General features: G+C 38.7%; 4 protein-coding genes across 4 annotated transcripts; 2 read left to right on the top strand and 2 right to left on the bottom strand.

The window, feature by feature from the left end:
* Positions 1-913: 913 nt before the first annotated feature.
* LOC117922739 (putative Peroxidase 48) lies at positions 914-3,556 on the top strand. The gene is made up of 4 exons (XM_034840948.1): positions 914-1,341; positions 1,747-1,935; positions 2,012-2,177; positions 2,786-3,556. Exons 1-4 carry the CDS (start codon positions 994-996, stop codon positions 3,295-3,297), a joined length of 1,215 nt encoding a protein of 404 aa, XP_034696839.1. The 5' UTR covers positions 914-993; the 3' UTR covers positions 3,298-3,556.
* A 76-nt stretch (positions 3,557-3,632) lies between these two features.
* LOC117922743 lies at positions 3,633-4,714 on the bottom strand. The gene has a single exon (XM_034840950.1). The coding sequence runs from the start codon at positions 4,579-4,581 to the stop codon at positions 3,925-3,927; it is 657 nt and encodes a 218-aa protein (XP_034696841.1). The 5' UTR covers positions 4,582-4,714; the 3' UTR covers positions 3,633-3,924.
* Positions 4,715-6,258: 1,544 nt separating this feature from the next.
* LOC117922736 (ATP-dependent DNA helicase DDX11-like) lies at positions 6,259-11,518 on the bottom strand. Its single transcript, XM_034840945.1, is given in 12 exon segments — positions 6,259-6,805; positions 7,138-7,545; positions 7,548-7,710; positions 8,012-8,061; positions 8,064-8,232; positions 8,325-8,570; positions 8,678-8,754; positions 8,757-8,979; positions 9,216-9,569; positions 9,858-9,946; positions 10,312-10,926; positions 11,375-11,518. Coding segments are annotated over 12 exon segments (2,739 nt in total). The 5' UTR covers positions 11,505-11,518; the 3' UTR covers positions 6,259-6,590.
* A 272-nt stretch (positions 11,519-11,790) lies between these two features.
* LOC117921554 (60S ribosomal protein L37-3-like) lies at positions 11,791-12,981 on the top strand. Its single transcript, XM_034839464.1, has 4 exons — positions 11,791-11,876; positions 12,204-12,337; positions 12,462-12,565; positions 12,668-12,981. The coding sequence occupies exons 1-4, from the start codon at positions 11,874-11,876 to the stop codon at positions 12,712-12,714; spliced, it is 288 nt and encodes a 95-aa protein (XP_034695355.1). The 5' UTR covers positions 11,791-11,873; the 3' UTR covers positions 12,715-12,981.
* The last annotated feature ends 468 nt before the right edge of the window (positions 12,982-13,449 follow it).

Below are 13,449 nucleotides of genomic sequence, written 5' to 3'. Positions count from 1 at the left end.
GTCCCTAGGCATCAGGGACTGAATCAATTCGTTGTTAGTAAGGGGTTTGAAGGCAATCATATACCCGCATCAATAGGGTCTCTTGAAGTGTACCAAAACCCATTTAGGGGCTTCACATCACATTCATCATGAGGCATACCAATGCCCCATTCTTCATTCATCAGGAGATTATTGTACATTTGATATCTAATATCATCATATAAAGGTTCTTGACACTGTATAATGAGTTCCTCCTAACGGGAGATAAGAGTTTTACGGCCATGAGGACACAATGAAGCCCAGAGCAGACAATATTTCTAAAGCATTTTACACTTTGTATACCCAAAGGTTATGTTTGAGTCTCGGAAAATTTGAGAAAAAGAAAAAGCAAAGGAAAATAAAAAATAAATTTAAAATTAATAAATAATTTTTATATTATTTCAAACACTATGCACTTATTCTAACTCTTCAATATAAACATTAAATAGTTTAAAAATATATAAGTTTCTAATTAATTTTAATTGTATTTAATTTTTAAAATATTTTTTATAATACAAACAAATATGAAAATATAATTTTTCTCTAACATTTTTTCTTTCCTTAGAACTTTCCCAAGCAAACATAACCCTTAAGATGGCATTGGCTCTACCTAATTGTTTGGGCTTTTCTTGAAAATGAAACAGGCTTCGGCCCATTTTTGTTGGCAGTTATATGGGCTTTGATCACCTCATCCAGCTCGTTACACTGGTTCTCCAAAATAGTGACCCATTTCCCTAATACAACGGCCGATGATCACAAAAATACAAGGGCATCCATGTAAAATTACAATTCAATTATCTCCTGTGGCCTAACTAACTTTCAGTTAGGAGGGGCGTTTCCGTCATTCTGAAATCCCACTCTCCCGCCATTCTTGATCTTCAGCCCCAAACTTTGAGTCTATGATCTTTCTGCAACTCAGTAGTTCAATCTTCGAATAATTCACAGAAAAGAAGCAAGAAAGAGAAGAAGAAGAAGATGATAATTCAAATGTTTGGAGTGTTTGAAACACACACATTGAGGAAACTCAGCTTTCTGGTGTTTCTACTCTGCATTTTGATCTCTCTCAAGAACCACAATGCGGAAACTAAGAACAGTTTGCAAACTGCTAGATTGCCTCCACCTGATTCCTCTTCGATTTTCTCTCGACGGTTGTCTCTTTCTGCCAACTTCGGTGATTCTAGATCGCTAGAATATGATTTCTACCGCAACTCATGCCCACCAGCAGAGCAAATCATTCGGACAATGATTCGGCGGTTGTACGAAGTCCGGCCCAATGTCGCTCCTGCACTCTTGCGACTTGTTTTCCATGATTGCTTTATTGAGGTGTGTTTCTTCCTCTTTCTTGCTGATTTTGATCTGGATTTGTTGTTGTTGTTGTTTTTTTCCCGAATTGGGCCCCTAATTTGGTCTTGAAGTGATTTTCTTGTTCCTTTTTTCTTGATGTTCATTTGCATTTCTCATTTTTTTTTTCACTAGACTCATTAATTGCTCCAATTTTTCCTAGTGTTCTTCTGGAATCTATCTGATTTCAAACTTAGTTTTGAAGCAAATTTTCTTGTTCATTGTTGTTGATTTCAGTCTGGGTTGTCTCATTTTTTTTTTCCCTTCAGATTTTGACGTCGATTCATTTCATTTCTTGAAAATTTTTCTGTATTCATAATGGGATCCTTTTAGCATTATTGGCCTCAGACATTGATTTGCATCACTTGCTAACTGAAATTGGTCCAGGGATGTGATGCATCGCTATTGTTGGATGCGGTTAATGGAGTCCGTTCAGAGAAAGATTCTCCCCCTAATGAAACTCTAAAGGGCTTTGATATAATTGACTCCATCAAGGCAGAGCTGGAAGCAGCATGCCCTGGAATTGTTTCCTGTGCTGACATTCTTGTATTGGCTGCCAGAGAAGTTGTTGTTCTGGTAAAAAGCCTCTCTCCATGTGCTTGTGTGATCCTATGTATGTTATTTGATGTTGTTCTGAAGCTTTCAATTCTAGGCTGGTGGCCCATTCTACCCTCTGGATACCGGCAGGAGAGATAGCAGTCGGGCTTTTGCAGATGCAGCAACATATGGGATCCCTTCGCCTGATGAAGAGCTACGAACAACTCTTGCATCTTTTGCATCAAGGGGATTCAATGAGAAGGAGACTGTCAGTCTCTTAGGTATTGCCTTTTTCTTCCCTTCTTTGTCTTCTCAGTCAATGCAATTTCCGGTTTTGAGATTTGGATTGGAGTATATCCTTAATTTGAGATGATTTTCTGTCTTCCACTTAATCGGTTTGAGTCTCAGCTATATGTTTTTTTTCTCCATTTTAGTTGATTAAAAAAATAAGACTAGAAAAAGGATAGATACTTTGAAGCCCTTGTCTTGCTTTGTAGTTTCTAGAAGATAAAGAAATTGCTTGTGCCTTTTTCATTTGTTGGATGTTGGATTCAATATTTCAATTTCTCATATCAGCAACCAAATGGAGAATTTGCAATTAGAAATCTCTTATTTTTAACACTGGGCTAAGATAGATCACTTTATGTGATTTCTTTGAATATTTCCTGGTTCATTAACACATTTTCTGGAGTTCAGTAGGTTCTGAATGATCTGTGCTCTGTTTAAAATGATTGTGATTTGTGTTTGATTAATCTGATATCTCATTTCTTGCAAATGGAATCATTGGTTTGGTGTTTGTTTAATTTGATTTTCTGGGTTCTGCTTTTAGTCTAGTTCTTGTGGTATGACAGAAAATGGTTTTTGTCTGTCCCCTTTCTTTGATTTGCAGGTGCTCACAGTATTGGAGTGGTTCACTGCAAATTCTTCCTAGACCGTCTTTACAACTTCCATGGGACCAACAGGCCTGACCCATCTTTAGATTCTGGTTTCCTTGAGCTCATGAGATCAAGATGCAATAGCAGCCATAGAACAGCACCACCAGAATCACCAATTTCCTTCAATATTCAACCGCCATTTTCCTTTGATGGCTTACCATTACCTTCCTTTAATAGCTCACTACCTTCCTCCCCTGAGGAGCCAGGCATGGTAATGGACTATGATGGACTGAGATCAAATTTTGGGACACTATATTACCGCAGTCTTTTGCAAGGAAGAGGAATCCTCTATGCTGATCAACAGCTAATGGCTAAGGAGGGAACTGAAAGCTGGGTAAGAGCATATGCTTCAGAAAACACCTTGTTCCGCCGGGACTTTGCCATAACAATGATGAAGCTCTCAAACCTCCAAGTATTGATTGCACCATTGGGTCTTGTTCGGCTCAATTGTTCAAAGGTGGGCTGACACGAAGAGAGGGTGCTGCACCCACTTGTTCAGCCTATCTCCTGCACCCACTTGTAGCTACCCAGAAAGCCTCTTGTACTGATCTGAAATGTACCAATACTTGAATTGTTTCTGTTGTTAAATTTTTCTTTTAGCTACTAGATTACATCAGTGGCTGTTGATACTTTTCCATTGGATGAAATAAATGGTGTGGATGAACAGATTTATGAGTCCCTTTATTGCACTTCATCAGTTAGACTACAATGAAACATTCTTCTCATCCTAGTGTATATTTTGACATGGGGGTTTTCATGTAATGACTTCTTTTAAATTCAAGTATAAACCAAAGGTGTATGTAAAGGGAATGCCTACAAGAAAGGCTAAAAGAAGACTTATTATGACTTATAATCAAAGGCAAATCTTCACAGCATCTAAGCACCATTGTAGAAGAGAAATTTGAAATCAAGAATAATTAGTCTAAGGATGAGGTGAAGAGGTAGCAGTAGACAAATTCGCAGACTTCTATACTGTAAGGAGGAACACACTTAAGCAAGGAACAACAATAGTAGAGAGGACTACGAAGCTGAAAATCAAAAGCACAAACACACACAGATGAACTTGCTAAGAAAGAACTTGTAAGTAGGTCACCTACAACTTCAGTGGGCCAAGCCTCCTACTTGAACTGTTAGTGCGAAGAGAGGGTGCTCGTGGAAGGAAGAATTCGCGATACATCTCCATGAAAAACCTGTCGACAATGTCTAGATAAATTGGGCATGTAAGGCGAGAATAGTGGTGGAGCACCTCTTCTATGTCCAACGCATGATCCACATCACCTGCATCCATCATCTCCAGTTCTTTCATCTTCTGTAATAAGGCAAAGCCCCCTCCATCGGCAACCAGATAAGAAGATGGCTGTACTCTCCTTCCTTGATGGGAACTTCCCATGTTCTTGATCTCCTCAATTCCTCTCTTTTCATGCTTGTTATTCTCAGGACTCTGCTTTGCCAACTTCACAAAGTTTCCACTACAATTGTCTTCTTCCTTCGCCAGCTCTTTTGATGACATTATACCCTTCATCTTTCTTCTTTTGTCCCTATCTTGGTCTGACTCCCATTGATCAGTAAAATCTGCATAGAGATGATCTAGCTGATGTTTTTTCTGGTTTTTGCAACTGCTGCAAGAGAAGGGGTTGCAGGGTGGGGTTTCGGGTAGTTTTTGGTACCCTCTAAAGAGGAAGGCCTTGAGATTTTGGAGGGTTATCTGAAAGAAGCGCTTGGTCTTTTGGATGGACTCCCTTAGCCGCATTTGTGGCTCTGATGTTGTATGGTAAGGAGGATGGTTTATCTTATTCTATCTACAACAAAAGAAACAGCTCCTCATTTGGCTTCTTCTCTTCTCCAAATGTTGTTTCCAGTAAACAGGTAAAGGAGATTGAAACAATTCAACAAGCTTCTCCAATTTGTCTAGACCTTTCTTCTTCTTCTCTTGACCTTGCTTCCAATAGACAGATAGGAGAGATGGGGACAGCTGAGGTCTCCTAAAGGTGACTTGAGAAAAAGGCCAAATCGAGTCACAGGGGGGAAATTTTCTTTCTATTTTGTTCACTCTCCTGAATTTTCTGTTCTCCACTAAAAGGTATATAGGGTTAAAGGTAGTGACCCTTTTTTCATACACAATCACATGGGCACAAGGTCAGAGCATTCAAGGCTTTGAGGCATCAAATAGTTTTTCCACTGATCAGACGGTTGGCGCATTGATTTGCACCTATCTGTAAGTGCAGAAGAGATTTAAGAGCTGAGGAATCTAATCATCATAAGAATGTTTCATTTTGACTGCGTGTTGGTGAAAGTGAAGTACAATTATTAAGGTGCAAAAACTAGAAGTGCTGGGTTGGTGAAAAGGTTATTGTTGTAATCCATGACTTCAACATCTTAATCATTATTTTTTAGTCATTGTTTCAACCAGAGGACCCATGAAATGAATCTTCTTGATTCATGAACTGTTGAATCCCACATCGGTAAGGAAGAAGTCCCTAACACTATATTTGTAATGAGATTGTTTCAACTATGTAGACGTATTTTAAAACCGTGAGGTCCATTGGCTCAAAGTGTACAATATCTACACCGGAGTTACATAATCAAAGGAGGCAACAAAATTTAACCCAAGATCATCACCCTAGTTTAGAAGGAAAAAGCTGGTAAGCCTGACCTCATCTTGTAGGGAGTGTAGGGAAAATATCATTACTGCATTTATAAGAAAGAGTTGTACAGGTCCCAAACTGTATTGGTTGGCACCAAAATCGGTCGCAATCAGGACATGGGGCATTTCATTTCCTGCATAGTGAAGTCATTTTCACACAGTTGCCATCCTTGCACAGCCCAGTCATTTTCTCATAGTTGCCTTGTTGAAATCAACCACCAACCTCATACAAATACCCTTTTTAAATCAGAATCTGCTGCAGTTTAATGAGATCTGTCTCAAGAAACTTATCTTGTTTCAGAATTAATACTCCAATTTGTGCCTTCCATGTGTTAATAAAGCTCGGCTAATCTGCTGCCTAGATCCCACCCATACTTGAATGCTAGAACACATTTACCCATGTCCAATTTAAGACTCATTCCAGTGACAATCCAAAATCCCAGAAAACCCAGGGAAAATTGATCCATCGGATAATAGTATAACTCCAGGACCTCGTATTGATGACTGCAGCTGAAAGTACTTTATTTCTGCAGGTCTGAATTTTAGCATAACAATCTCCAATGTCCTGATATGCTCCTGCTTCACCTAGCTAGCTTCTCTTTGGTCCAAATGATGCTGAGGTTTTCACAAACATTAGTCCTCCTTCACCATTGGAAGTAGCAAATTGTACCCAGAAAAATGTGGCTGATGCACAAATCTGCGGTTCATCCCCAAGAGATTCGAATTATAATTCCGAATTGTAGTGAATGTTTGCTTCATCTGAGTGGCAATGAAAGTACTGTGAACTCAAATATCTGACTGTCATTTCAACCAGTAAAAGAACTTGAAAATTAAAGGTTACATATACAAATATAGATCTTATGGAAGTACACATAAAACTCAACCAAGCCTTAGGCCCCAACATTTGGTTGGGGGGGGTGTGTTTCAGCTATAAGAATTCTATTTATCCTCTGTAAGTATACAATTTAATTTTGAATCCATGTCCAGTCTCCATCACGCTACAATGCTTCATTTGAACATGTTTTAGCTTCAAATACGGCCAATATATACATAGCTTTGTAAGGTTTGGTACTGTGTATTCTTATGTAATCCAGCAACTGCTCTAGTAAGGCTTCTTACTGACACCCTCTCTTCTTGTTGAATTTGAAGAACTGGTGCAGCAGCCTGTGTGCTTCTCCATATTTACCAGTTACCGGTACAAGATGATCTTTTATCCACTGTGGGAGCTTGTTAGTTGGGTGAGAGAAACTTCTTTTCAAAGGATCGGATGCATATCGTGCATCAACCAACAAAATTGCAGCATAGTCATTGATGTGCCGAATTGCTCTACCTAAAACAGACAATCAAAGATAAGGTACAGATATCAGTAAAAATTAATAGTAAACGCCACTGGGTATGTATTATTACATGTAAACAACACACACAAAACTGGGCTTAATAGATGACTCTAGAGATTTAATCACCAGCATTTCCCAAGGACTAGACCAAATTCATTTCTGATTGTATAAAAAATGTGATGTTTGGGAGAACTGGTTAGGCCAGGTTCCAACTTAGGAACAACTTCTGCATCCAAGGCATTATGAATAGTCCTGGTAAACCATCCTTGTGGTCTATCAACTTGCATATGATTTTCAGCAGATAAGTAGAGTAGTTTAGACGCACCAATTGATTGATTTACAGCTTTCATGCAAAGGTTTTCATAATATTCTTTTCCTCTATGCTTGCAACTTCGTAGGATGTCGAACCCAACTTGGACATCTCCACTGTAATATTCATTACCAACTGAAAACTTTGTTGATCGGCTGGAGATTGAGACTCCCAGGCCTTCAATATACTTCACCCTCTCCAACAACTCAATGTCAGATGGACTAGGGTAGGGCAGTCCAACCATGACAATGCATCGACCCATCCCATCGCTGAAGTTGATACCTTCTGATATCTTCCCACCGACTACAGCTAGGAGTATAGCACCATTCTGAGGCACTGGATCTTCTTTCTGATTCCTGTCAGATGATTTATCAATTGCTTCCTTGTATTCCTTAAGAACAAATTCCACATCTGTGTTTTTCTAGGCTCTCTAAATACACACTTCTTCTTCATAATCCTCTCAAGGATGCCTGAAGCCTTCCATGCGTCATAGACCTGTCCTTCATAATCAAATGAAGAGAAGAACACAACAATTCCTTCAGGAACCACTGTCACCAAATTGCAAAGCAAGAGTCCTAGCTCCTCTATCTGCAATTTCAAGCCCAACAACATAGTTTAGTTGGCGACCAATCATGATCTATGTGAAAACTTTTCAGAAGTAACAACAGAAACTTCTGTTTCCAATAAAGTTGAGACATGGATCTTGCTTCAGAAAACTATAAAATTATGCATGGAATGGAACAAATGATACTGAAATGGCTGTTCTAGGCAGAAGTAAAATACACAGTCGATCACTCAAACAATAAACTTGAATAAATAGTGCTATCAGAGAATGAAGATTATCAGAGTAATCCCCATCAAAAGAAGAGTAAAGCTGTAATGCACTCACCATGATTGATGAGCTTCTGGAGCTGTAACTAAAATCAAATGACTGGCCAGAGGGCCATGAGAAAGAGCAACAGGCAAAATACTCTCAGGAGGGATAATGTGACTGCACGAAAAGAAATGGAACTGATCAGATGTTAACCGTGGGAATAGTCGCTCCCTTGTCTCCTCAATTGGTTGCAGGGTTCCTCCTGCCAGTATGACAGCTTGTGCTTGATCCACAATCTATATTCAGATATCAAACTTTCATTATTGTCAAATAAAAACCTAATCTATGAAAAATCCAGGCATGCGAAAGTACTGAATTTGAAACAAACCTCAGAAAAAATCTTCTCCCCTGTGAGCATAACATATTTTAGATATCCTCCTTGTTGTCCAGAACATGCTTGTTTTGCCCTTGAGATTATTATCTTTCCATCACCATCATTATTTGTTAGTGACTGCAACATATCAACAAATGCCCGAAATCCAGACAAAGTACTTCCCTCCTCATTACTTTCTCCACCATCATTAAGGGCTGAACCTTTTTGCAAGTTAGCCACTTTATCTCCATAACCACTTACCTGGCAAACAAAATAGAGATATCTTCTTAAATGGGAAAGTGCAGGAAAGAAAGAATTAACAGAACTGGGTAGCAACGAATAGATAAATGGTGGTAGTAAGCAATTACCTTGTGGATGATATTGCTTTCCTTTACATAATGTAGCAATTTGACCAAGTTGATGTTATCAATATTGAGAGAGAACAAAAATCATTAATGGCCATAGAAGAATCAGAGGCACTTTTCGCTCCAAAAGCTTTTTCAGCATCATGGCCAGGGTCAACCAAACTTGTATCCTTACCATTAAGAAGAATTTGAAGAAAAGCCCTGGCAACGACTAATAATGTTTGGATATATCTTCGATTGCCAGGTCCTAAAAAATTGCGAAATCTTTGCAGATACTGCTTTATATGAGAATGCACATGCTCCAACTGAGTAGAAGAAACACCAAATATTACCAATTTTTGAATATTCAATTCTAAGATAATAATCAAAAGCCAACAATTCAAACTGATTAGGGTATTAAAGATTGAAATCTGAATGTTAGCTAAGAGGAGGCTTACAAGAATTGTCAAATTAACACCCAATACCAGGCTGGCAACCTGCCTTTCAGAAGCAACAATGATGCTTACATTAAAATGGAGATGGATAATTCTTTTTCTCTTACCTGTAACGAAGTGATTTTTGCATCATACATGCTAATGAGAGAATCGGCTAGATTGTGAGCTTCGTCTATTATAACAATGTTATTCTTCAAATTCAGACCAAGTGATTCGCGGGATGATTTTGATAGAAGAGACTGATATGGAAGAACCACAAGATCAGCTGCTGGGATGATGCTTCGGGAGCCATAATATGGACAAGTTCCCATCCTTCTTCCAAGGTGCACAAGGTCTTCAATATCCAAAGCTCCTTGTTGTGAAATCTCACTCCTAAATTGCTTTTGTAATTTGTGATTTCTAAGCATTGGGCATCCAGAAGAAGCCTTGGTCCTACGTATTCTTCCTTCTGAACCCAAGTTCTATCAAAATCAACACAGTTATTTCAATCATGATAAAAAGAAAATCTTTTTACAAGCTTGAATGGAACAATGAGGGCATGCTCCAAGTCAGTTCATTCACAAATCTGCCCATTTATTTCAAATGAAAGAGTACAAATTCATAGCATAATCATAAAAATCCCACAGTAAAATAAAGTATCTATAATTTTCAGTTCAACAAGATGCTCAAAGTTCAAGTTATCAGAAAAATAAAAAAGATTCATAGATTAAATTAACCACCAAACTGACATGAACAGCAATGTATGATACCTTAAGTTTGGAAACTTCTTTTTTCTTGTTCTGTTGAAGCTCCAAACACCGTTCGTTGATACGAGTAGAGTTTCCCAGCTTCAAAACCTCTGAAACAGAACCCCCCAAAAAATGTCAAATTTGCATTAAGTTCAATTTTATTAGTTCAGTAAGCCATGTTTGGGCATCCCCTGAATATTAAGATATTTTCCTTATATGGGGCTTGAAGATTGTAATCCATGATCAAGAATAGACCATGAAAAAAATGGAGATAACACAACTTAAGGCATGAGATCAATTTTGAAATTTCATGAAAGGCCAAGATTGAAATTTTTATCACCACTTTTCATGACAGCTGCCACTTTTCTGTTATGTCTGTATTCATGCTGTTGAACTGTATAAAAAATTATCCAGAAACCAATCAAGCAGTTTACTTTCTACGTGACATTTCAACACGTTCTAAATATTAGTTTACCTTCATTGATGCAGGAAATTTTCCTAGAGCCCAAACATACAACCTTCATCTCATTACCAAAAATAGTCTTTCTTAACTCCTTCACAAACTGCGACAGTTGTGAGTGGGTCCGACTACAGAAATAAATCTTCAATCCCTCTCCATCCTCCTCGTTGTCATCTTCCTCTTCCTCATCACTTGATGAATTTATAGAAACCCCACCAGCCTTCCTCTTTGATTTCCCTACACCAACACCCTCTTCCTCTTCGCTTTCATAGTCTTCCACCAAGAACTCTTCATCATTCAATTTCACCCCATTAATTTCCCCCAGATTCTCACTATCTTTCTTCTCATGAATACCTTCCTCTATAAGATTAGGTGATAACAGGTTTCTGCAACTTCCTTGATTTCTTCCCTTATCTGGTTTCTCCTTTCCAAACCTTAGCTTCTTCTTCATCTTGTCCTCCACTGCAGGATCTTTGTTTGCGACAAAATTTTTCATCCAGTCGGGTTCATCATCTGAACCAGTTCCACCTCCAGGTGTTTGAGTCTGATTGGCTTCAGATTTGAGTTGTTGCTTCCTGTCAACAAGCCATTGCAGAGCACTGCAAATTATACTCAGAGTTTTGCCAGTCCCTGTAGCGACAAGGGATTCCAAATTAAGCCAACAAAAACCATCAAGCCTAAGAACATGTAAAAAAGAAAATATAGCAAAATCCCACTTCTTGAATTTCCAATTTTAGGTTCTGGAAAAAGAAAATTTCCCCCTTAATTTAAGCCTAAAACAGTTACTTATCTTAGTTGAATCCGAATTTCTCATTTGAATTCCTCTGTTTTCTCACCAATCAAACAGACTATACACGATATCTCTCGAACACCAAATTAACTTTATGTGAGAGATGCTTAAATGATTCAAATTAAGCAACCCAGAATCATCGAAGACGCATCAAAACAAAATCCTAAATCTCAAAATATTTAACTACTTACAATTTCACACACCCAAAAATCTCATACAAAAATCATTTTCCCACTTCTTACCCTCATTTTTCTCAGAAACCAAACAGAGAGTGTGAGTGAGCCTCACCAGTGGGGCTTTCGAGCATAGAAACACCACCCGTATTGAGAGAGCGATAAAGGGCTTTCATGAAATCAATCTGAATCGAATAGGGCTCATATGGAAACGCCGGAAATTTGGGGGGTTCACTTTCTTCCATTTCTCCCGAGCTTCTCTGCCGCTTTCCCTGCGGTGACAGCTGATGAAGATGAAGAAGAAAAAGCATCTTCCCGCCAGAAATATATGGGCTGGGCCCAAAACGCCCATTGGTACTGGACCTAATACACAACTTCCAAATCATCATGGGCCCGAAAGCCCAATGTTGAGTCTGGAGGGTCCATGTGATTGCCTGTCCAATAGCGTATTGCCACGTCATCGAACTCGGGTGGGGTTGAGCGCATTTGATTACAATTCAGTTCCCAACCCTAAACCCTAAGTCTGGTTCATGGTATAAAGCCTATCGATAACGCCGCTCTGAGGTCTTTGGCCAGGGAGCTCCTAAGTTAGGGTTTTTTTTTTCTCTGCTACAATGGTAAACTCTCTCTTTCAACCTCTCTGTTTGGTTCCTGAGAAACTGGAGGAAAAATGAAGGAATGACATGGAAAGTTGAGATCGTTTGCTCTTCGTTGTTTATCGTTCTCAGGAAAACGAGCATTTGTTTCTCATCATTTCCTCTCCTTTTTATTTCTATTGGTTTCTCGTAAGCCAAACAGCTCCTTTCTTTTTCTTGAACTTCGAAGTTTTTGACTGGAGTTTTCCTTTCCTTTTGTTTCAATTTCTCGCTAAGGGAACAGATCCTGATCTTTTTAGACGTGTGTAGGCTTGTGTATTAATCTGATTGAGTATCTATATGTAACAGGGAAAAGGAACAGGAAGCTTCGGTAAGAGAAGGAACAAGACTCACACCCTCTGCGTCCGGTGCGGTCGTCGCAGCTTCCATCTGCAGAAGAGCCGATGCGCCGCCTGCGGTTTTCCCGCAGCCCGTATCAGAAAATGTGAGCGCGCTTTGATCACATTAGCCTTGCTCTCTCTGTCTACCTTTTTTTTTTTTTTTTTACATGGAGTTGTTTTTAGAATTTTCGTAACTGATTTGTTGTGTTTTAAACGATTTCAGAAAATATAACTGGAGTGTGAAGGCGATCCGGAGGAAGACAACTGGAACTGGTAGGATGAGGTACCTTCGCCATGTTGCTTGTAGGTTCAAGAGCAACTTCAGAGAAGGTAAAATAAATCATTCTATTTTTTTTTATTTGTCTTTTCTTTTTGTGCATTTACTGGTTTATTTTTATTATGGAATTTATTTTATGCTTTGTTCTTATATAGGTACTCAAGCAGCTCCAAGGAAGAAGGGAGCAGCTGCCTCAGCTTAAGGTGTAGAAGAGCCATACTGGGCATAATTTGGGTGCTGCCCTTCTTAGTTTCAGTTGGCATCAGGTGTTGGAACAAGATTTTTGGGAACATTATTTGATGAGTGTTGCTTATTTTTCATTCCAAAATTGCTCTCAGTTTTCCTTGATATGTAGTTGGTTTAAATTTTGGATGCGAATTGGACGATACTACTGTTAGTTTGGCCATTTACTTACTTTTTGGTTGCTTTTTCTTTTATGGAAGTTTATGGTTTTGATGTTGGTTAATCATTCTTTATCTCATGAGAATGCTGTTAGTAGACCTTTTGTTTTTGGGGAAATGCAGTATATTGGTTCTAGGAAAACTTGTGCGTTGCTTCTTAAACTTCAATTATTTGGCTTCTCCCGCCTTTTTAGGTGGGGTGAAGGTGTTAGGTATTGGGTTCTGTTTTGTAGATTTTTGGGTTGTTGTTATGTTTTGTTTGGTAAGGTGGTAAGGGTAGAGTTTGAATTGATCTGGGAGAGTAGTATGACATTTCATGATTCACCTCATAGTATTTCCAGTTTATATGATCCCTATGTCTAAGATGCCTTTTTTTTATCCCCATTATCAAAGTATGGTTGGATGGAAGTTTGAAATGCAGTTTGTGGTGGAATTTCCGAGGGATCGCTTTGAATTATAGTTTGATGAACAGGTGGATAATTCATTTGTTAGATTGCCAAAAAAGACGATTCAGTTGTGTATTAAGATCTTTTTTG

The sequence above is a fragment of the Vitis riparia genome, chromosome 9 (genome assembly GCF_004353265.1).
Source record: "Vitis riparia cultivar Riparia Gloire de Montpellier isolate 1030 chromosome 9, EGFV_Vit.rip_1.0, whole genome shotgun sequence".
Classification (NCBI taxonomy): Eukaryota; Viridiplantae; Streptophyta; class Magnoliopsida; order Vitales; family Vitaceae; genus Vitis; species Vitis riparia.
This window is presented reverse-complemented; position numbering and strand designations above follow the sequence as displayed.

Bases quoted from the DNA above. Each gene is read 5' to 3' on its own strand.
- LOC117922739 (XM_034840948.1), top strand. From the start codon at position 994: ATGATAATTCAAATGTTTGGAGTGTTTGAAACACACACATTGAGGAAA. The intron at 1,342-1,746 runs GTGTGTTTCTTC...AAATTGGTCCAG, and splicing joins TCCATGATTGCTTTATTGAG to GGATGTGATGCATCGCTATT. The intron at 1,936-2,011 runs GTAAAAAGCCTC...TTTCAATTCTAG, and splicing joins CCAGAGAAGTTGTTGTTCTG to GCTGGTGGCCCATTCTACCC.
- LOC117922743 (XM_034840950.1), bottom strand. From the start codon at position 4,581: ATGCGGCTAAGGGAGTCCATCCAAAAGACCAAGCGCTTCTTTCAGATA.
- LOC117921554 (XM_034839464.1), top strand. The intron at 12,338-12,461 runs ATGTGAGCGCGC...CGATTTCAGAAA, and splicing joins CCCGCAGCCCGTATCAGAAA to ATATAACTGGAGTGTGAAGG. The intron at 12,566-12,667 runs GTAAAATAAATC...GTTCTTATATAG, and splicing joins CAAGAGCAACTTCAGAGAAG to GTACTCAAGCAGCTCCAAGG.